The 22,821-nt window shown below is 42.5% G+C and overlaps 2 protein-coding genes across 4 annotated transcripts in view; both read left to right on the top strand.

The window, feature by feature from the left end:
* Nucleotides 1–10,538, top strand: part of NR2C1 (nuclear receptor subfamily 2 group C member 1) — a 54,474-nt gene extending 43,936 nt beyond the window's left edge. For all 3 annotated transcript variants that reach the window (XM_008256896.4, XM_070052714.1, XM_002711206.5), the window contains 4 exons: nt 60–199; nt 2,131–2,268; nt 4,873–4,978; nt 8,704–10,538. In XM_008256896.4, the coding sequence (XP_008255118.2) occupies nt 60–199; nt 2,131–2,268; nt 4,873–4,978; nt 8,704–8,878 (559 nt within the window). In that variant the 3' untranslated portion in view covers nt 8,879–10,538. The remainder of the gene's footprint in view (nt 1–59; nt 200–2,130; nt 2,269–4,872; nt 4,979–8,703) is intronic.
* A 4,541-nt stretch (nt 10,539–15,079) lies between these two features.
* The window catches only part of NDUFA12 (NADH:ubiquinone oxidoreductase subunit A12), a 40,536-nt gene continuing 32,794 nt past the window's right edge, over nt 15,080–22,821 (top strand). Inside the window, exons 1-3 of the mRNA XM_002711205.5 lie at nt 15,080–15,160; nt 15,453–15,732; nt 16,565–16,647. Of these exons, the coding sequence (XP_002711251.2) occupies nt 15,500–15,732; nt 16,565–16,647 (316 nt within the window). The 5' untranslated portion in view covers nt 15,080–15,160; nt 15,453–15,499. The remainder of the gene's footprint in view (nt 15,161–15,452; nt 15,733–16,564; nt 16,648–22,821) is intronic.

The raw sequence follows: 22,821 nt of genomic DNA, 5'->3' as shown, positions 1-22,821 counted from the left end.
TATAAAGTTGATGGAATTTATTTTAATAGTATCTGAATTTTACTTTTTGTCTTTAATAGGCAAGAAAACAGCATATCACTGGTGAAAGCTTATTGGAATGAACTCTTTACGCTTGGTCTTGCCCAGTGCTGGCAAGTAATGAATGTGGCAACTATATTAGCCACGTTTGTCAATTGTCTTCACAATAGCCTTCAGCAAGGTAAAAGGCACCTTAAATATTATCTTTTCCAGGAAATAGGAAGAGGTATCAGTTTTATGAAATGTTGTATCTGAAGTTAGATATCTTGATCACATAAAATACAAGAACCCTTTTTAAGTCTGCCAGACTGTCTTTGTTTTCTGTTGCTGTTACAGAGTACCTGACACTGGGTAATTTATAAAGAAAGGTTTATTTTGGCTTACACTTCTGGAGACCCAGGAGCATGTCACTGACGTGTGTTCAGCTTTTGGTGAGGGCTGGCATGACAGAAAAGTGGAAAAGCAAGCTGCCATGTGCAGAAGAATGCACACATGGCAAGAGAGAGCCAGTGAAGCCAAACTCGCTTTTATAACAACCCAGAACTAATCCAGTCTGGCAAAAAAGACATTAATCCCTCTTAAAAACCCCAGCATGCAGTGCTGCTACGTTCATAACCAGATTTCAGCATGGGTTTTGATGGGGACAGACCACATCCAAACCAAAATAGCACAGGCTGTTTCTCACCAGGCCTTGGAGTTTTGCACCTAGTTACAGGTACCAAAGAATCCAGGGTTAGCTGATGTAGAACTGCTAAATATTTAATGTGTCCTTCTGAAAGTTTTTAAACTGCTTGAATCCCAGGATAGGCTGGTTTTCTGTTAATTGATCAGGAAGTATTCTCTTACCTAAGTAGTACCAAAGAGTCATGGAACAATCCTTATTCTCTTTTTCCTTTTATAGATGCCAAGGTGATTACAACTGTCAGTCATTTGAGGACAGAGGCAATCACTGATTTATAAATGCTTAACCTTAGGGTGGCTTGTGCCTAAGAGGGTGCTGCCTTTTCAGTTCAGAGATAACATACAAATTGGGGATTACTATTTAGTTCCTTAGCATTTTCTGTTTCTCAATGTTTTACATTATTTTTAAATCATCTGCATCCTCATGTTTAAGAACAGAGGAATCACCTTAAAATTTCATTAAGAACAGTTAAAAGGCAGCACCACATTCCTATCTTATTTCTAGGCTCCTAGTCCTGATTCATTTCTCATATACTTGTGTTGTATTATATATGTAGCCTATCTGCAGGAAAAGCTATGGTTGACTAATCACTAGCAGATGTCTTTTATACAGATGCTGACACAGGAAATTAGAATACGCATTGTACGTTTGTTTTTGTTTTTGTTCTTAAGATTTGTTTTATTTGAAAGGCAGAGTTGCAGAGAGAGAAAGATAGAGAGAGGTCTTTCATCTGCTGGATCACACCCCAGATGGCTGCAACGGCCGGAGCTGCACCAATCCAAAGCCAAGAGCCAGAAGTTTCCCACATGGTTGCAGGGGCCCAAGGACTTGGGCCATCTTCTACTTTCCCAGGCCATAGCAGAGAGCTGGATCAGAAATGGAGCACCTGGGACTCCAACCAGTGCCCGTGTGGAATGCTGGCACTGCAGGTGGCGGCTTTACCCACTGTGCCACAGTGCCAGCCCCACATTTATTTTGCTCAAGTTTTCTTTGGTTCTTGGCAGAGTTTTTGTTTTTTTGGGCTAAATTTTTTTATTATAGTAGTGCTAGTAAATTTTTGAAATTTAAATTTTTTTGCCCAGTTTTTTTTCCCAACCAATATAAGCATCAGTAAAGTTCTGTTACCAAAATTTGTGTCTACTGTGCTTTGGCCAGTTCTTCAGATGGTATCTTTTTATCTTCTCAGAGGTGTATTTTGTAAGGAAATGTTAAATTTAGGAGTTTCTATACCAGCAATTTGTTTTTCTTGAATGAACAGTATTTGAAGTTGAATAGTAAGCTTATCTATAATTGTAGAGATTCTGAATTTTAAACATTTATATGTTGGTTACATTTGAAGTTGGAAATTAACGAAGAAGAATTATATTGGATGAAAATAGTGATACATCTTCGATGAAAATTAGAATCATTTCTTTATTTTTTCATTAAAGATAAAATGTCAACAGAAAGGAGAAAATTATTGATGGAACATATCTTCAAACTACAGGAGTTTTGTAACAGCATGGTTAAACTCTGCATTGATGGATATGAGTATGCCTACCTAAAGGCAATAGTGCTCTTCAGTCCAGGTACAGACACATTTACTTGTGTAAAATGCAGTGTTGGGGGATATGGAGAAGTTAGAACCCTCCTACAGTGCTTATGGGATGTGAAATGGTGCAGTAGCCTTGGAAGATAGCTTGGTGTTTCTTTATAATATTAAATGTGGACTTAGTGTATGACCCAGCACTTCAAACTGCTGTGACTGCAAAAGAAATGAAAATGCATATCTGTACAAAAATGTGCACATGGCTGTTTGTGACATTATTCATAATAGCCAAAAATGGAAATAACTTAGGTATCTATCAGCAGATGAATGGATAAACAAAATGCAATATAAATAGAAAAAGGATTGAAATTCTGATGCATGCTGTAACATGGTTGAATATTGAAATATATTTAGTGAAAGAAGCCAATCACAAAGGAACATGCATTGTTTGATCCCATTTATATGCAATATGCGGAATAGGCAAACCTGTAGACACTTGAATAAAGTAGATCAGTGGTAACTCAGGGATAAGGACAGGAAAATGAGGAGTGATTGTTAATGGATAGAAGCTTTCTGTTGGAGTGACAAGAATAGTCTAAAAACCATTAAATTGTGTAACTTAAATTGGTGAATCTTAAGGAAAGTCCAGAATCATTGAGATGACATCATAGGCCTTATGTTGTCACATCAACATTTACAATCTTGGCCCTATTTTCTTAAGCATTATTTAAGGGCACAATAAGAGATGAATATTTCTCTGTTAATGAGTTCAATTCCCAGATACCATGTTAGAGCCACTAACATAGAAAACTGGCCAACTTATTTTCCTACCAGTTTCTAGTTTTCACAGATGATGAAATGACAGTAAGCTCTCTGATTAATTTCTCAATTGGAGGAATTGATACTTAGGTCTTGTGTTTTTCATTTTGATATATATTTCCTTTCCTGTCATCACAATATACATTTTGAGGAAACCTACTTTCCCCTCAGTGATACTAAGAAGATAATTAAAGCTATTTCTTCTCTCTCTTTTTTTTTTTTTTTTTAATATTTCTTTATTCGAGAAGTACAATTACAGACAGAGAAAAAGAGAGACAGAGAGAGGTCCTCCGTCCACTGGTTACTTACCAGATGGCCGCAACTGCCAGAGCTAGGTCAATCCAAAGCCAGGAGCCAGGAGCTTCTTCCTGGTCTCCCACATGGATGAAGGGGTCCACGAGCTTGGGCCATCAGCAGAGAGCTGAATCAGAAGTGGCGTAGTGGGGCAGAGGCAGAGGCTTAGCCTACTATGCCATAGCACCGGCACCTCTTCTGCTGTTTCTTATAAGTTAATAACATTATTTCTTTTTTAAATTTTAATTTTACTTGAAAGGCAGAGAGATGGGGAGATCTTCCATCCATACTGGTTTACTCCCCAAATGCCCACAACATCCAAGGCTACACCAGACTGAAGCCAGGAGCCTGGAACTCAATCTGGGCCTCCAGCAGCGGTGGCAGGGACCCAGCTACCTGAGCCACCACCTGCTGCTTCCCAGGAGGTGCATTCACAGGAACTGGATCAGCAGCAGAGGAGCTGGCCCTTGTGTGATGCTCACCACTAGGGGGTGCCAGCATCCCAAATGGGATCTTAGCCACTTTCATTTTCATAAAAATCTATTTCTCACCTCCATTTTCCTTAGTTTCTTTCTGAAAACAGAAAGAACATAGTAATTTATTTTCAGTAATTTGTTACTTTTTTATTTTTGTCCAGCAGAACTTCATCTCTTTCAACATGTCTTAAATTAGGCAGAATTTTATGAAATTATTTTAATATTTCTATTTTTGGAAATATTTGAGCATTGAAATGCTTTTTATTTTATATTTCTGTTATTTTTCTGATAGAGATGATAGTCATGGTTTCATAATTTCATCAATACCTTTTAACCTAACAATAATCGCACTTTTTCCCTTATAAAAATACGGGATAGTATATCATCTGTAAATATTTTTCATATTAAAAATGCCTTGGGGTGGGCACTTTGCATTCCAGCCTAGCATCCCACACGTCACAGTACCTGCGTTCAATACCAACTTCTGGTTTCTGACTCTAACTTCCTGTTAAGGCAGACTCTGAGAGACCGTAGTGACACAAGTAGTTGGGTTCCTGTCACTCACCTGGGAGACCTGGTTTTTATTCCTGGCTCCCAGCTTTGGCCCTACCAGCCTGGTTATAAGGATTTGAAGAGTGAACCAGCAGATAAGATTCTCTTACCTCCTCTCTGTATATCCGTCTCCCGCTCTCAAATTAATAAATAAATAAATTTTAAATGCCTTTTATAAGATGATTCATTTAAGTTATTTGCTCCTGTTAAAAGCAAAATGATGAGAATCCTGTCCATCACTTTTAGAACAGAAAACTTTTGGTAACACTCAGTGGTTTTACTTTTTTACTGAGTGTTAGAATATGTGTGTGTGGTAAGATAATCTCAGTGTTTGTTATATAGTACATGGGCCAGTAAATATTTGTGGAGCAAAAGAGCTACACATTATTATGATGGGCTTCTTTTATAAGAGCTGTTCTTTCCATGCTTTCTGTCTCCCCTCTCTGTGCCTTCTTAAATGGGCATTCAGAACTAGGGTCATAATGTGTTCTTTAATGTTTCAGATCATCCAGGCCTAGAAAACATGGAGCAAATTGAGAAATTTCAGGAAAAGGCTTATGTGGAATTCCAAGATTATATAACCAAAACCTATCCAGATGACACCTACAGGTACCTAGAAGTTAAATACTGTTACAATTCATTTAAATCTTCAGTTAGTCTCTTATTTCATTATTTAATTACTCTTAAGTAATTAAAGGTTTAGGCAACCTCAACCCTTGAAGTAGCTAAGGCTATTAGAAGCAGTGCCGTGTTGCCATAGCACTTTATATGCAGTATTTCATGCAGTTCTCACATTTGTGTAAGGGCTCACTTAGCACAAGAGGTTCAGTAACTTGCTCAGGGTCACGCAATATATGATAGAGTCTCATGAACTCAGCCCAACTCTAGCGCCCAAACTTTTTTTTAAGATTTATTTAATTGAAAGGCAGAGTTTCAGAAGAGATGGGGTGAGGGGGAACATAAAAATATCTTCCATCCCCTAGTTCATTCCCCAAATGGCCGCCACAGCCAGTGCTGGGCCAAGCTGAAGCCAGGAGTCAGGGCCCAAGAATTTGAGCTGTCTTCTGTTGCTATCCCAGGTACCTTAGCAGGGAGGTGGATCAGAAGGGGGACTCAAACTGACACCCATATGAGATGCTGGCACTGCACTGGCCCTAAGCCACTCAGTTTTTGAAGAGATAATATGCAGAGTGGCTTAACAATAGCTACCAGAACCAGAGTACCTGGATTTTAATCCTGACTTTATCACTTAGTAGCTGCATGGTCTTCAGTGAGATACTTAAATTCTTTTTTATTACTCACAAATGGAGAAAATAATAGAATCTACGTTTTACATTTAGAGTAGCCCCCCCCCCTTTTTTTAAAGATTTATTTATTTGTTTGAAAGAGTTACACAGAGAGAAGAGAGGTAGAGAGAGAGAGAGAGAGAGAGTGGGAGGTCTTCCATTCGATGGTTCACTCCCCAGATGGCTGCAACGGCCGGAGCTATGCTGATCTAAAGCCAGGAGCTTCTTCCTGGTCTCCCTTGTGGGTGCAGGGGCCCAAGGACTTGGGCCATCTTCACTGCTTTCCCAGGCCATAGCAGAGAGCTAGATTAGAAATGGAGCAACCGGGTCTTGAACCAGCGCCCATATGGGATGCTGGCACTTCAGGCCAGAACGTTAACCCACTGCATCAGCCCAAGCAGCCCATGTTGTGGGGTAGTGGGTAAGGCCACCGCTTGCAGTGCTGGCATACCATATGGACACTGGTTCGTGCCCCTGGCTGCTCCACTTCCGATCCAGCTCCCTGCTAATCTCCTGGGGAAGGAAGTGGAAGATGCTCCAAGTGCTTGAGCCCCTGCTTACCCTCATTGGGAGACTTGGAAGAAGCTCCTGGCCCTGGCATCAGCATGGCCCCAGCACTGGCCATTGTGGCCATCTGGGGAGTAAACCAATGGATGAAAGTTTTCTCTCTATAATTCTGACTTGCAAATAAATAAATCTTTTTTAAAAATGTTATTATTAGAAATACATCAGGAGGCTGGTGCTGTGGCATAGTAGGCTAAGCCTCCACCTGCAGTGCTGGCATCCCATATGGGCCCAATCTTGGCTGTCCCTTTCTGATCCAGCTCTTTGCTGATAGCCTGGGAAAGCAGTGGAAGATGGTCCAAGTGCTTGGGCCGCTGTACCCACAGGAGAGACCCAGAGAAAGCTCCTGGCTTCAGACCAGCTCATCTCTGGCTGTTGTGGCCATTTGGGGAGTAAACCAGTAAATCCGTCTCTCTCTTTCTCTGTAACTCTACCTCTCAAATAAATTTTGAAAATAAATAAATACATCAGGATCCGTAAAGTGTTAGAACCATGTCTATTATGTAGTAAGGTATATATAACAGTGCTGTTCGTGTACATAAAACTAGTAAAAACATTTTACATATAATAATTTCTATATATGTTAAATATTGTGGATTTATAAGCCAGTTCCATCAACAAAATCATCCTTGGTTTATCTCAACAGTTTTCCTACCAACTGTATAGATGTAGCTCAGCTGATAGGAACAAACAGGAACAAAGTGGGATTTGAAGAACAGAGTACCTGACAGGGCCTTAGGAAAGAAGAAGGGGTATGCCTACCATGAACTGTTCAGAAAGATGGTTATTGAAAAACAAACTCTGCCTGGATGGCAGTTTTCAACTTAGAGTGCACTTTCACACAAGTCCTGTCTCTGACCTTCAGAACCTCACTAGCTAGCAGAGCAACAGTCAGGGATCGTTCTGTTAATCTTCACTGTGAGCGAGACAGGGGGTAATTGATTTGCACACATTGACTTAATCACTGGCAGCTGGATAAACATTGAAACCCAGTGGTCTTGGTTCTGTGTTCTGTGCTCTTCCCAGTAATAAATGTTTCCTGTTGTACCATTTCCACTAGTTTTTTGCAGAGCAAAAGCAAACACAGTTACTGAACCTCTTGTGTCCTGGTAACCCAAAACATTTCTGTTCTGACTATCTGAAAGGAGTTGCTAAGCCCTTCTTAAATGTCTAATTGATCCATGGTTTAATAACTTGGTTCCATAGTGTAGGCAGCACAGCAAAGCAGATAAAAGCAAGTCTGTTTTGTGGAGTCTTTCAGACTGCATTAGTATCCAGGTGATTTTGTTATGCTCTAAGGTTGAAAATACATAGTTTCCATTTTAACTTTTAAAAATTGGGGCCGGCGCCGCGGCTCACTAGGCTAATCCTCCACCTTGCAGCGCCGGCATACCGGGTTCTAGTCCCGGTCGGGGCACCGGATTCTGTCCCGGTTGCCCCTCTTCCAGGCCAGCTCTCTGCTGTGGCCAGGGAGTGCAGTGGAGGATGGCCCAAGTGCTTGGGCCCTGCACCCCATGGGAGACCAGGAGAAGTACCTGGCTCCTGGCTTCGGATCAGCGTGGTGCGCCTGCTGCAGCGCGCCAGCCGTGGCGGCCTTTGGAGGGTGAACCAACGGCAAAAGGAAGACCTTTCTCTCTGTCTCTCTCTCTCACTGTCCACTCTGCCTGTCAAAAAAAAAAAAAAAAAAAATTATATCTTGGGCAAGTGTTAAGAAGCTGCTTAGGATACCCACATCCCTTACTGCAGTTCCTGGGTTTGAGTGTCCCAGCTCTGCTTCCAATTCTGGCTTCCTGCTAATACACACCCAAAGAGGCAGCAGGTGATGGCTCAAATAATTGGGTCCTTGTCATCCACATGGGTTCTGGGCTGAGTTCTAGATTCCTGGCCGTGGCCTGGCCCCACCCCAGCTGTTACTGGCATTTGAAGCATAAAGCAGTCGTGAAAAATCGATTGATTGATTGATTGTGTGTGTGTGTGTGTATGTCTACCTGTCTGCTCTGAAATCCGTAGATTAATTTAAAGTGCTGCTTTAGATGCCAGTATCGTATCCGAGTCCTTGCATACAAGTGCTGGCTCCACTTCCATTTCCTGCTAATATACATCCTGGGAGGTAGCAGATAATGGTTCAGATATTGGATCCTGTCACTGTAGCCTGTTCTGGCTTTGGCCTGACCTAGCATTGGCCGTTGCAAATCCTTGGGTCGCCTTCCACTTTCTTCTTAGGTGCATTGCAAGAAGCTTGATGGGAAGCAGAGCAGCAGGGGCTTGAACCAGTGCTCCAATATGGGATGCCCGGGTCACAAGCAGTGGTTTAACCCGCTGTACCACAACACCAGCCCCAGTAAATAAGATTTTAAAGAAAATTGTATCTTTGTTAAATTAGGTCACAGATAATATACATGCAGAAATTACTAGTATTTTTTTCTAAATTTTGGAATCACCACTTTGTTCCTGTTTTGTTTTTTTTTTTTTTTTTCCTGCTAGGTTATCCAGGCTACTACTCAGATTGCCAGCTTTGAGACTGATGAATGCTACTATTACTGAAGAATTGTTTTTCAAAGGACTCATTGGCAATGTACGAATTGACAGTGTCATCCCACATATTTTAAAAATGGAGCCTGCGGATTATAACTCTCAAATAATTGGTCACAGCATTTGAAAGCAAAGATCAAAGTGTTGTAAACTGATTGTTCTTTCCTGAACACAGATACCAAATCGAACTCATTGCTTCCAGAATATCTGGAAATTTTGACTTTAAAGATAACCAAAATCCAAGGTATTTTTATTTTAGCTTCCTTAAAGAATTTTTGAAGCATTTCCTGAGCAAGCAACAGGAATTGGAATGTCCCTTCCTGTCTTATTTAAATAAGAAATGCTCCGGATTTATTCTTGGTGAAGAAGACATGTGAAGCTGTCACATCTTGTCTATCTAAACTAAGATCTCTTGTTTTATTTTATAAAACAAATAAATTAGTTGTTTTTTTCCCCCGAATTGTGTTCTATTCATATTTAAATTCATTATGAACTAGTATACTTAATAGTCAAAAATTCTTAGGGAGGAGTTCCTTGTATTTTACTCTTCCATAATACAACATATGTTTTCATTGCCATGTCCAAAGAAGATTATTTTACGCTCAATGGTATAATATAAGTATATGAAATAATAAATGAATATATATTTTTTGTCTTTTGTAAATATCATGGTGTCCTTTAGCATATGCCACTCTCATTGCTGGCAGTGAGACATGGGTAATTTGTGACCTTAAGAGTTGATGTTATTAGTGTACATTATTAGTTATGAGCACTTTTTATTTACATAGCAGAAAATTGTTTCTGAAAATGAGAGTTCATGTTTTAATGTTTTTGGTTTACTACTGTATCTTATTTAAAAGTGGTAGAGACTGAGCCCCAACTGCCTTAGTATTGCAAACTAGGTATTAAAAAAAAACTAGGTATTGCTCTTCCACCCCACCGAAAGCATGCGGTTTCTCCTCCTTTTCTGACTTGTGTTACAGCTTTTCTGAGCCTGCTCTGGGTTTTAGCCAGTTTGTTTTAGGTTATTAAAAGCTCACCCAGTTTGCAAAATAGTGGATTTTTCATAGCAATCCATGTTTTTAATGTGAATTAAACAATTATTTTAAAGCAGTTGGTAATTTTTAAAAATTGGGGACTATGCATTGATTTTTTTTTTCTTATGTAAAACAGGTTGGGGGCTGCTTTAACACTTGTGTGCAGGACAGCATTAAGCTTTGCTATTGCCACAACAAAATCATTTCAGACTCCTTGGGTATCTTCCACTGTAATGTTTTCCTTAGCAAATCTGATACTGTTAAATATTTCTTGGCTCTGATTTCATGATGAATTATTTTGGTATGTCTGTTGACTTTTAAAACATGAAGATGGAGTTTTTATCACAGAGTACATTTTTTACAAAGATTTTTGCAGTAGAACTCAGATTTTTTTTTGTTAGGGTATGGATTTTACTAATTTCTACTTTACAGTAATCAAAAGTCTTAAAGTCTCCAGCTATACTCTTTACCAACTTATTGAGGGAAACCTTATTTCCTATTTAAAACATAATTTTGGCCAACAGCTTTATTTATAATTATCAGCTAGGAAGAACTTCATTAAGTGTAAAATGCTCAAATGAGAAAATCAGTAGGTTTATACCTTTATAAACTATGTTAGTAAACCAAGAATTGAGAAAAATTAATGTACAAATGGTTAATTGAGATGTTTCAGGTATTTTTCCTGATTAAACTTATAGTTATATTTGAAAGTGTTTTTAAAACTATATTAAAATGTAACTTGCATTATAAGTTCATATTCTGCCAGTGTATTTGATGTCAGTGTCCTATTTGTTTAATATTTTGTTACCCTTTGTTGCATTATGTTTTCATCATAAAGTGTATTTTAAAAGCTCTACTAAGGATCAAAACTGGAGCAGGCATTTGGCCTAATAATTAAAATGCCTTCATCCCATACCAGAGTGCCTGGGTTCAATATCTGCCTCGAGCTCCTGATTCCAGCCTCCTGCTAGCACAGACCCTGAGAGGCAGAGGTGATGGCTCAAGTGAAGGGGTCTCTGTCTCCCACACGGGAGGCCCAGATTGAGTTCCTGGCTCTAAGCTGCAACCCCAGCCAGGCTGTTGCTGGCATCTGGGGAGTGAACCAGCAGATAGGCGCTCTCCCTTGCTCCTCTTTATGTTTATCTAGCTCTCAAATCAACAACAAAAATTTTATAAAATTATTACTGATGTTGTAGGTTGACCTGATCCTTAGGTGTAATGATTTTAATTGAAGACTTCGAAGAGGGGGAACACCTGGAAAGTACTGACATACAGATTTATGAAGAATCACAAGACTCCCTGTCTCTGCCCCAACTGCAGTCAGGTGGCCACTTCCCGTTCTCTCACCGTTTCAGGCAGGAGGAGGGCAGAGATGAATTCTCTTGGGAACCTGAACTAGAAGATCATAGGATTTAAAGTATACCAGGGATAGAAGGCTTGGAAAACATACAGGCTTCAGAATCTGCAGTTTGTATGTGGGCTCCTTGACTTTGTTCCCTGATTGCTGGCAATCAAGTATAGGAATATCTGCCTGGATTCATTTCTCTCTGGTAGCTAATTAGCTGCCGAGGAACCTCCTGACTCTCAGTTTTGGTTGTCCCTTGGTAAAAACTTTCAATTCTCAAAAGCCCAGCGGTTGCCAACTCACACATGTGTATATTTGGTTTCCATTCAGTTCTTGAGTGTTCTAATGCTAAATATGAACTTGGAGCCTAGGGTTATCAGATATTTGAAGAAACTCTCTAAAATAGAAGAGGTAAAACATGGGGAGCAGATACAGCACAGGGATCAGAAAAATAACCACCCTCAAATGTAAGTAAAATTTTGAGGAAAAAGTTGATGTCACATCCATAAAAAGTACAGGATGGGGGGGTGGGTGAAATTTAAGCAAAGAACTACACCTGTTAAAATGACAGCCAGAGCAATTCATTAGATGGAAGTATAGACTGAAAAATAGGAAATAGAAAAGACGTAAGGGAAGTACATGATTATCCAAAAATTTCCTACACAAGGACAGGGGTTGAAAGGATCCATCACTATATACATTCAGAACAGTTCCCGCTGGAGCGGGCATTTGGCCCAGCGGGGATGCTCAGGTTCAAGCTCTGGCTCCTGATTTTAGTTTCCTGTTAGTGCAGACCATGCAGGTGATGGCTGAAGTAGCTGGATTCCTGCCAAACCTGGAAAACCTGAATCGAGTTTCTGGCTGCTAGCTTTCTGGTCCCTGGCCATGACCATAACTAGCATTTAGGGAGTGAACCAGCAGATGGGAGCTCTGTCTCATCTCTCAGCTGAATATACAAAAAATTGTAAAACCTCTCAGAACAATGTGGGCAAGAGAAGATGCTAGATTGCCGCTTCCAGCACTTTAGGGAAATAGATAATTCTGAAGGCTTTTGACTTCTCGAAGAAGGTGAAGGTTGTTTTAGATCTTTAGTACCCCTCATTCCTGGCAAAAGCAAATACAGGTCTCTGGAGAAGATACCCAGTAATCAAATCAGAAGTTGACACACTTTTCTATAAAGGTGCAGAAGGTAAATATGTTTGGCTTTGTGGGCTGTGCAGTGTCTGTTGCAACCACTCAAAAAGCAAAACCAACTGTAGCCTATATAGGTGCATGGGCATGGCTGTGGTCTGATAAAACATTTAGAAAAGCCGTATGCCTGATTTGCCAACCCCTAGGGTAGAATCTCATATTTTCCTAGATGAACTTCAATTACAGACTAAATTCATAAAGTTATCAAACAAGAAAACAAGCCACTTGGGTAAGAACATGTTAAAGACAATACTAAATACTGCAATCGCCACCTGCAGAAATAACTATGGTATGTTTTAAGGAAGAAAATAAGGAATCGAAAAGTGAGCAAGAAACAGAAAAAGCCAAAACACATTTAGAAATAAATAAAACTTTAATGACATTTTTTAAATGCATGGTAAAAGATACCTTGAACACATGTTTAATACAACCCCCCCCCCTTTTTTTTTTTGGTAAAGATGTATTTGAGAGGCAGAATTAACAGCCAGAGAGGGAGAGACAGAGGTGTCTTCCACCCACTGGTTCACTCCCCAAATGGCTGCAATGGCCAGAGCTAGACCAATCCAAAACCAGGAGCCAGGAGCTTCTTCCAGGTCTCCCACATGGATGCAGGAGCCCAAGCACTTAGGCCTTCCTCCACTGCTTTCCCAGGCCATTAGCAGAGAGCTGTATCAGAAGAGGAGCAGCCAGGACAGAAACCAACTCCCAGATGGGATGCCAGCGCTGCAGGTGGAGGCTCAGCCCGCTACGCCATCAACTCCTTACTGAAACTGCATGAAAACACAGCTAAGGAGTTTTGTTTGTTTGTTTTTAATGCATCTTAGGAAAAAAGGGATGGAAATAAATGATAGGAGCTGGCATTGTGGTGTAGTATGTTAAGCACTGCCTATGAAGTCAGCATCACATATAGGCACCAGTTCGAAACCGGGCTGTTCCAATTACAGTCCATCTCCCTGCTTAATGTGCCAGTGCTTGGGCCCCTGCACCCACGTGGGAGACACAGGAAGCTCCTGGCTCATCGCTTCAGCCTGGTCCAGCCCAGGCTGGGCTATTGACGGCCATTTGGGGAGTGAACCAGTGGATAGAAGAATCTCTGTCTCTCCTCTCTCTCTAGCTCTGCCTTTCAGTAGATTTTTTTAAAAAATGTTTAAAACAAAAAAGAAATGATAAACACAAAACTTTGAAATCGGAAACCAAAGGTGAATGGTGAATACCCCAGCAAAGCGGAGAAGAATCTGAATTTCACCCCTGATCCTTCCAAATGCTTTGGTACAGTTGCGTGCCCTCTGGAAAGAGTATAAAATAAAGGATTTGCTGAAAGCCCAGTTAATAAGTTGAGCAATGCTGAGTGTAGAGTTGTGTGAACCAGGGAGACAGCTGTTGGTGATGATCTCTGGAAGTTGCATCACATAGTAAAGTTGTCCTTGACTTCTTGCATATATGTGCCAGAAAATACAAAATTGTTCATGTCAGCATTGTTAAAAAAAATAACAATCAGTATCCCATTGTGTTACATTTGGGCAAAAGTGGTGCAGTAGGTTAAGTCCTGCTTGGGATGCCCACATCCCATATAGAGCACCTGGTCCAAGTCCCAGCAACTCCACTTCCAATGCAGCTTCCCGCTAATGGGCCTCCGAGGCAGCAGATGATGGCTCAAGTACTTGAGGCCCTGCCACCCACATAGGAGACCCAGATGGAATTCTGGCTCCTGGCTTCAGCCTGGCCCAGCCCCAGCTGTTGTGGGCATTTGGGGAGTAAACCAGTGGGTTCCTCTTTTTGTCATTCTGCCTTTAAATCTTTTTTTGAGAAATTGTGGTACAGTCATCCAGTGGAATACTATACATCAAAAAAGAATATGTTAACATGAGTGAATTCCAAAAATACAAGGCATGCAGATTGCAAGCCTAAAACATGCGAAAGAATAGAACTGAACTAGTTTATTGAAAGCAGGGAGAAAATAATACATTATCAATAGGGTACTTACGTATGCAGTTAAACTGCTGTTTTAAAAGCAAGGGAAGGGGCCAGTGCTGTGGTGTAGTGAGTTAAGCATCCACCTGTGGTGCCAGCATGTCATATGCGTGCCAGTTCTAGTCCCAGCTGCTCCACTTCCAATCCAGCTCCCTGCTGATGGCCTTGGAAAGCAAAAGTTACACAAGAAACTTTATAAGAAGTTTAAATAATTATGTCCATAGCAGAGTGCCTAGCTCAAGACCCAGAATTCAATCATGGTCTGTCACATGGGTGTTTAGACCCAAGTACTGGAGCCATCACCTCTTGCCTCCAGGGGTGCACATTAGCAGAAAGTTGCAATCAGAAGCCAAGTTGACTCAAACCCAGACACTCAGATATGAGATGTGGGCATCCCCAGCAGCACCAAATGCCCACCCTGTGGGCTTCTTAGGAGCATTTTGTTCTCTGTATTTAGGGAATGGGAGGAAGGAACTGTTTTACAGTGCAAAAGTTATTACACAAATTTAAAACACGTTCATAATTTAAATTCCAATTTAAATAGCACTTCAAATACATTTTAAAGCTCCATAAATTCGAGCTGAGTTGCAGATACGCAATTCTATGCAAAAACACATAATGAAACAGAATTCTGTCCCAAATGATAGTAACAGTGCTTTGCCAGGGTGGGAATGGGGTGGAAAGGGGACTAAACATTAACAAAGGCTTCTTTCCCCCATGCGATTTGCCAGGAGTTGAAGAGTTGTGAATCTTGAGCAGATCTGATTCATGTTCACCTTGCATTTGCTATTCCTCCTCACTCCCATATCAACACATCGCTTATCCAAGGGTACCGCAGGAAGTTCGTGGAAAACGGAATCGAAAGGTAAGTTTATTATGGAGCAAAAAGTGTCTGAACTCCACGCATAATTCCATTCTCCACGAATTTTCTGAAGTACCGTCGTTTGTAAGCAATATCGTATCGAATACATAACGTCCGTATGTGGTCACGATCTACTTCCTTACATCTTGTTTCCAAAGACGCCTGGCGCACTGGGAAAGACTTCTGCAATCGTTTCAGCCAGTCATCTTTCCCTATCTGGGGAAACCTCGTCTAGGTGAGCTTTCCACTACATTCTCGCCTCTGTACTCAACCTCTAAAAATTTAAACTTTACAGTGCCTTTGCTTCGGAGGGAAACCCGCAGCGCCTACTTCGGCCCCCCAATGGTTACCCCGGGAGTTCCAGCTCTGCGCACGCGCAGAGCCACTTCTACGCCGGGCGTGCGCAGGAACCTTCTCAGCGGCGGCGTGGCCGCTTCCGCCCGGCGAGTTTTGCTCGGGGCACGCAGGAGGCGGGGCTTGCCGGACAAGATGGAGTTGCTGCAGGTCCTGAAGCGGGGGCTGCAGCAGGTCAGCGGCCACGGCGGCCTCCGGGGCTACCTCCGAGTGTTTTTCAGGTAGGCAGCGGGAGCCGTGCTCGTGGTCTCCGGGACTTGGACTTGTTCTGGTTGGTTTCTTGGAAGGGGGCCCAAAGTTGGAACGCCTTTCAGAGCCGACAGTTGTGGTCAAGGACAGCTGGCCCAGTCTCTGCTTTGCAGCCCCCGGCCCAAGGCCCCGAACCTCCTCGAGACGGGGCCGAAGCCACCTCTAGAGACAGCTGTGACACGGACTGGGGGGCATCCGGCCCCTGGAGACTAAGTAGCATTACCGTTCACTTGGTGACCTTGGGAAAGTTTTTTCCCTGTCCTGGCCTTGGCCTCCAGTTCCTCTCTATGGTAAGGCTCTGAAAGAAGTGATCATGGTGCGCCCTACAACACCCTATCGTCACTGATCCGGTCTGGGCAGCCTGCTCCGCAGAAACCGAATTGGTGACCCTGAGTGGAATGGAAGAGCCAGGACACCTCGTGTCATTTTAAGAAGATGAAATACTTTGGCCTCCGGATATCTTGACGGTTTTGCTGCCTCCAGTGTCTCATGGGGCAGGGAGAGCAGATGAGATTTGAAAATAGTGCATTTCTGTTGTAATTTAAGCACGTTCCGTGTCTCCGTTTACCCTTTCCGGTTCTGGCTGCCTGACCCTACCACGAGTAGGGGAGCTGTCAACCTGGCGGCTGATTCTTCCACAGTGGGTGCCGAGAGCCTGGCGAGGAAGGCTAGCCGGCCCAGCAGTGACCGTGCCCACCCAGTTTCTAGTTGATGAGGCCGACTTGGGGTCAGGGAGTTGTATTCTCGTTTGTGTTTTGAACAAAGAACCACTCTAAATACCTGTTTTCTTTTGTGTATTCACAGGGCAAATGATGTGAGGGTTGGTACCTTAGTGGGGGAAGACAAATACGGAAACAAATACTATGAAGACAACAAGCAGTTTTTTGGTGAGTGTTGTATTTTTTGTCATGAACTATTGGATTGGGATTTGATTTGGGTGTTTTTTCCATAACAGTAGGAACGTTTACAAAGCACTTGGAAATGAGTGAAAAACTCAATAGAAAATGGACAAGAAAAACAAACTAAATGGCCACCAGAGGCATGAAAGATGCTTATCCCCACTCACAATTACAGGAATGCAACTTCAGAAAAGTGTTATCTTTTTTTCACCTATCAAATTTCGAAGTATCTCCCAGTGCGAGGAAAAGCATAAGAATACATCACTTAATGCTGTCTTTTTAGACAACAATTTGGTAACACATACAAAAAAAAAAAATTTTTTTTGACAGGCAGAGTGGACAGTGAGAGAGAGAGAGACAGAGAGAAAGGTCTTCCTTTTGCCATTGGTTCACCTTCCAATGGCCGCTGTGGCCAGCGCACTGCGACCGGCGCACTGCGCTGATCCGATGGCAGGAGCCAGGTGCTTCTCCTGGTCTCCCATGCGGGTGCAGGGTCCAAGGACTTGGGCCATCCTCCACTGCACTCCCGGGCCATAGCAGAGGGCTGGCCTGGAAGAGGGGCAACCGGGACAGAATCCAGCTCCCCGACCAGGACTAGAACCCGGTGTGCTGGCGCCGCGGGTGGAGGATTAGCCTAGTGAGCCGCAGTGCCGGCTAACACATACAGAATTTTACATTGGGTATATCCTTTCTCTCAGTACTTCTTCCAAGAATTCAAGCTATAAATATTCTTGCAAAAACAGAAATACCCATTGCACCATGATTTTAGTAGTAAATTCTAAAAGTAGCTTTAGTGTATTATCAGTTGGGTACTGATAAATTTGCACATTTCTTGTTAATGTCTCTAAACCTCAGTTTTCTCATCTTCAAGTAGAATGATCATATTTGCCCCAGAAGGTTGTATTGAAAAACAGCCATTTAGCCTGTGGTTAAGACAATATTGAAGATGTGTGTGTCCCATGTGGGAGTTCCTGGGCTCAGTCCTCAGCTCCATGTCCTAATTTTAGCTTCCTGCCAGTACAGACCCTTGGGAGCAGGAGTCATGGCTTCAATAATTGAATCCCTGCCTGCCACGTGGGAGACGTGGATTGAGTCCCCAGCTCCGAGCTTCGCCTTGGCCCAGTCCTGGCTGCTGGGAGCATCTGAGCAGTCAGCCAGCAGATGGGAGCTCTGCTGCTCTGTCACTTTGCCTTTGGAATAAAAAATGAAGAGTGAGTGGCAGAAGCTCATCCTAATGTAGTTAGTTTCTCATTCTCAACCCTGTTACCAGAATGTGCCAAGTAACTCTTTGTTGTGAGGAGCTGTCTTATGCATTGTTGAATGATCAGCAGCACTCCTGACATCTTCCCACCAGATGCCAGTATTACCTTCCCTCTACACTTGTAACAACCTTAAAATGTCTTCAGTCGTTGCCAGATGTACCTTGGGGGGTGGGGCAGGCAGGTGGTGTAGTGTAGTGGGATGAACCACTGCTTCGGACAGCTGCATCCTCTATCAGAGTGCCAGTTCACTCGCTTCTGATCTAACTCCTGCTAATGCATCCTTGGAAGAGGTGGATGATGGCTCAAGTCCTCGAACCCTGCCACCCATAAGGGGTTTTAGGCTGGTTTCAACTTGGCCCATCCCCTGCTATTGCAGACATAAAATTGCCCTTTGTTGAGAAGAACTACAGACCTAATGGTTGGCAAAGAGTTGTTCAATCAATATTTGCACTGTTACTACCTTTTTGAATTTTTTTAATCATGTACACTTATTACTTTTATAATAATAAATTCCCTCTTTTTTTTAATTTATTTTTTATTTGAGAATTAGAGTAACACAGAGAGAGGAGAGGCAGAGAGAGAGAGAGGTCTTCCATCCGTTGATTCGCTCCCCAGTTGGCCGCAATGGCCAGGACTGCACCAATCCGAAGCCAGGAGCCAGGAGCCAGGAGCCAGGAGCTTCTTCTGGGTCTCCCATGCGGGTGCAGGAGCCCAAGGATTTGGGCCATCTTCTACTGCTTTCCAAGGCATAGCAAGGAGCTGGATCCAAAGTGGAGCAGCCGGGACTAGAACTGGTGCCCATATGGGATGCTGGCGTTTCAGGCCAGGGCGTTGACCCTGAGCCACAGCACCTGAGCCATAGCACCAGCCCCTAAATTCACTCTTTATTGAGATTAAAAATGTCAAAAAGGAAAAAATAATCTTCATCCATAATGTGAAATAATAATGACCAAACATCATTGAGTGCCTACCCCATGTGCTGGGTGCTGTGCTAAACAAAGGACATACATTACCTCCTGAGTCTTGAGCATTCCTTTGGGGGAGGCAGTGGAGTCCCCACCTTGCAGCTGTTTCGCAGATGAAGAAACTAAGTCACTGAACAGTTAAGAATTCTTAGGATATGTGAACCATACGTCGCTGGATTGGATGCAAGTTGGTCTGCAAGAGGTAAACATCTTACATGCTCTATAAGCATAATATTTAGATTTTAAATATTTATTGATTTGAGAGGCAGCATCAGTTAGAGAGAGGGAGAGACACACAGAGAGCGAGAGAGATCTTCCATCCTTCCATCCCACAATAGCGGGGGCTAGGCTAGGCAGAAGCCAGGGCCAGAACCTCCCTCATATCTCCCAGATGGGCAGCAGGACCACAAGTACTTGAGCCATCACCTGCCGCCTTCAGGCTCAATAGCAGGAAGCTGTATCAGAAGCACAGAGTAGCCAGGACTTAAACCAGGCCCTTGGATATGGGATGTGGGCATCCCAGGCTACGGCCTAACCTGATCTGCTGCAAACCAATCCCCATAATATTTTTAATATGCACACAAGTTGGGGCCGGCGCTGTGGCTTAGTAGGTAAAGCCGCCATCTCCAGTGCTGGCATCCCATATAGACACCGGTTTGAGTCCCAGCTCCACTTCCAGTCCAACTCTCTGCTATGTCCTGGGAAAACAGTAGAAGATGGCCCAAGTCCTTGGGCCTCTTCCCCTCCATAGGAGGCTCGGAAGAAGCTCCTGGCTCCAGATGGCGCAGCTCTAGCTGTTGTGGCTAATTGAAGAGTGAACCAGCAGATAAAGACCTCTCTCTCTCCTCTTTCTCTCTCTGCGTAACTCTGACTTTCAAATAAATAAATAAATCTTAAAAGAAAAAAAAAGAAATTCACACAAGTCGCAGGATTTTGGACCTGGAGTAGATTTCAAGAGATTACCTAAAAATTGGCATTTGATAGATGAGGAAACTGAGGCCCAAGGAATGTCTTAAGGAGGCCTAAACAAATAGTGCAGATAATTAAGACAGAGCCTCCAGGCAGCATTCTTTGGACATGTCACTATATTTTACAAATTACAACTTTTACATCCCTCTCTTTTTTCTTTCTGTCCTCAAATTGGAAAGGCTTTGTTTTTGCTAATTTAAAAAAATGATATATACCTATGTAAAACATTAAAATTTAGTGTGTAAAATAATGATGGGGCCAGTGTTGTGGCGTAGCAAGTTAAGCTACCACATGCCACACCACCATCCCAGCGGGGCACTGGTTCCAGTCCTGGCTGTTCTACTTCCTGTCCAGCTCCCTACTAATACACCTGGGAAGGCACCAGAAATGGCCCGAGTACTTTGGCCCCTGCACCAATGTGGGAGGCTCTGATGGAGTTCCAGCCTCCTGGCTTCATCCTGGCCCAGTCCCAGCCTTGCAGCCATTTAGGGAGTAAACCAGTGAATGGGAGATCTCTTTGTCTCTCCCTCTCTCTCTGTAGCTCTGCCTTTCAAATACATAAGTAAATCTTAAAAAAAAGAACAAAGAAAGTTCCTTCTCCCCATGTAATTTTACCCTTATGATAGTTTAACCTGTGTGTATATGTATATATATATATATTTTAAAGATTTATTTTATTTATTTGAAAGAGTTACAGAGAGAGGTAGAGGCAGAGAGAGAGGTCTTCCAGCTGCTGGTTCACTCCCCTGATGGCTACAACTGCCAGAGCTGCGGCGGATCCAAAGTTAGGAGCCAGGAGCTTCCTATGGGTCTCCCATGTGGATGCAGGGGCTCAAGGACTTGGGCCATCTTCCACTGCTTTCCCAGGCCATAGCAGAGAGCTGGATCAGAAGAGGAGCAGCTGGGACTAGAACCAGTGCCCACACGGGATGCCAGCACTTCAGGCCAGGGTTTTAACCTGCTGCGCCCCAGCGCCAGCTAGCCTATGTATATTTTAAGACTCTTCAGTGAATGTATAAGCCTACACTATTTTAAATTCCATGGGATTATGTTATGAATGTTGTTTGTAAACTGAAATTTTACTTTAATAATATGGAACATTTTTCCATTTTAGTAAAGTTAGATGTATCCATAGCATTCTTTTCTATTTGGATGTTTGATTGCATTTTCTAATTTTAAACAATGCACAGGATTTTTAAATTTGTTTTTTTAAGATGAGAGGCAGAGAAAACACACACAGAGAGAAACAGATAAACAGAGAGAGAGCTCCTATTATCTGGTTTATTCCCCCAAATGCTCGAAATGGCTGAAACTAGGCCAAAATGCAGTCCAGGTCTCCTGTGTGAGTGGCAGGAACCCAGTTCCTGGAGCCTTCAGTGCTGCCTGCCAGGGCCTGTCTTAGCAGGAAGCTGGAGTCAGGAGCCGGGTGTTGAACCCAGCTATTCCAGTGGAGGACAAAGGCATCTTAACCGTTAGGTATTCTTTTTTAATAGGAACACACAATGCTACTATATGGAAGAACCATTTTTTTTTTCAGACTCTTCACTATTGATAGTTAAAGTCAAAGACTTGTAGCTTTTAGAGATAAAGCTGTAGGGGACCGCCACTGTGGTGCCGCAGGTTAAACCACCACTTGCTTGACACTGGCATCAGCATCGCATATTGGAATACCAGCTGAGTCCTGGCTGCTCCAGTTCTGATCCAGCTCCCTACTAATGTGCCTGGGAAAGCAGCAGAAGGTGGCCCAAGTGCTTGCGCTGTTGCCACTGAGGTGGGAGGCCCAGATAGAGTTCTGGGCCCCTGGCTTAAGTCTGGACCATCCCCAGCCATTGCAGCCATTTGGGGAATAGACCCTCAGATGGAAAATCTCTTTCTCTGAGTCTGTGTGTGTTTGTCTATTTCTGTCTGTCACTGCCATTCAAATAAGAGAATAAATAAGTCTTTAAAGAGAAAGATGTGTAGTCTAGCATTTGGCCTAACAGGTAAGATGCTTCTTAGGATGTACATGGTACACATCGGAGTGACTGGGTTTGATCCCTGGCTCTAGCTCCTTGTTCCAGTTTCCTGCTAATGCAGACCCTGGGAGACAATGATGATGGCTCACGTAATTGGGTCCCTGCCACCCACATGGGAGACCTGGATTGAGGTTCTGGCTCCCAGCTCCTAGCTTTGTCCTGGCGTAGTCCTGCCTGTTGCAGGCATTGAGGGAATGAATGAGAAGATACTCTTTTTCTGTCTCTCTGCCTCTCAAATTAAAGGGAACAAAAGTTTAAAATAAAAAGAAATAATGTTGTAATGAACCGACTTGTGACTGCGTCCATGCCTTTAACTATTCTAAGAATACATTCCCAGAAGTGGGATTGCTGATTCTGAGTATGGGCATTTAAAATTTTGAGAAATTTAAAATATTGAGAGATTGCTAAAACCCTGACTGTGGCCACATTCTCCTGCCTCATGGGATCATAGTTTACTTTTAGTTGTCTGTTTTCAAGATTGATTTCTCTAAAAGAAGGAGCAAATGCCAGTTAAAATCTGTGTTTCTTTTAACAGATATGGTCATGTTTAAATAACATTAGTAAATATTTGTTGATTTTTTACCTAGGAAAACTCTGTAAGCTAAATACAGATTATCTTTTGCTTGTTGGCTTAAAATCCATTGTATGAGTAAATTCATTCTCTATTAGGAGGTAGGGGCAATAGGGAGAGTAGAAGGGATTAAAATTTATTATACACTTACATGCCCAGTGCTGAAGGAGCTCTGTGTACGTCTGTGATATTTAACTTCCACAGCAACTGTAAGAGATAGGTATAATCACCCACTTTTGATAAAGAAACTGATGCTCATATAATTTACCTAACAAGCACTAATAGTAAGTGACAAAGTCCTGATTAGAACCCAAATCTGTACACAAATTCAAGGCCCTCAAGAAATGATTCTGTAAATAGTGTTTTGGCCTCAGCCATTC

This window comes from Oryctolagus cuniculus, chromosome 11 (assembly GCF_964237555.1).
Source record: "Oryctolagus cuniculus chromosome 11, mOryCun1.1, whole genome shotgun sequence".
In the NCBI taxonomy this organism is placed as follows: Eukaryota; Metazoa; Chordata; class Mammalia; order Lagomorpha; family Leporidae; genus Oryctolagus; species Oryctolagus cuniculus.
This window is presented reverse-complemented; position numbering and strand designations above follow the sequence as displayed.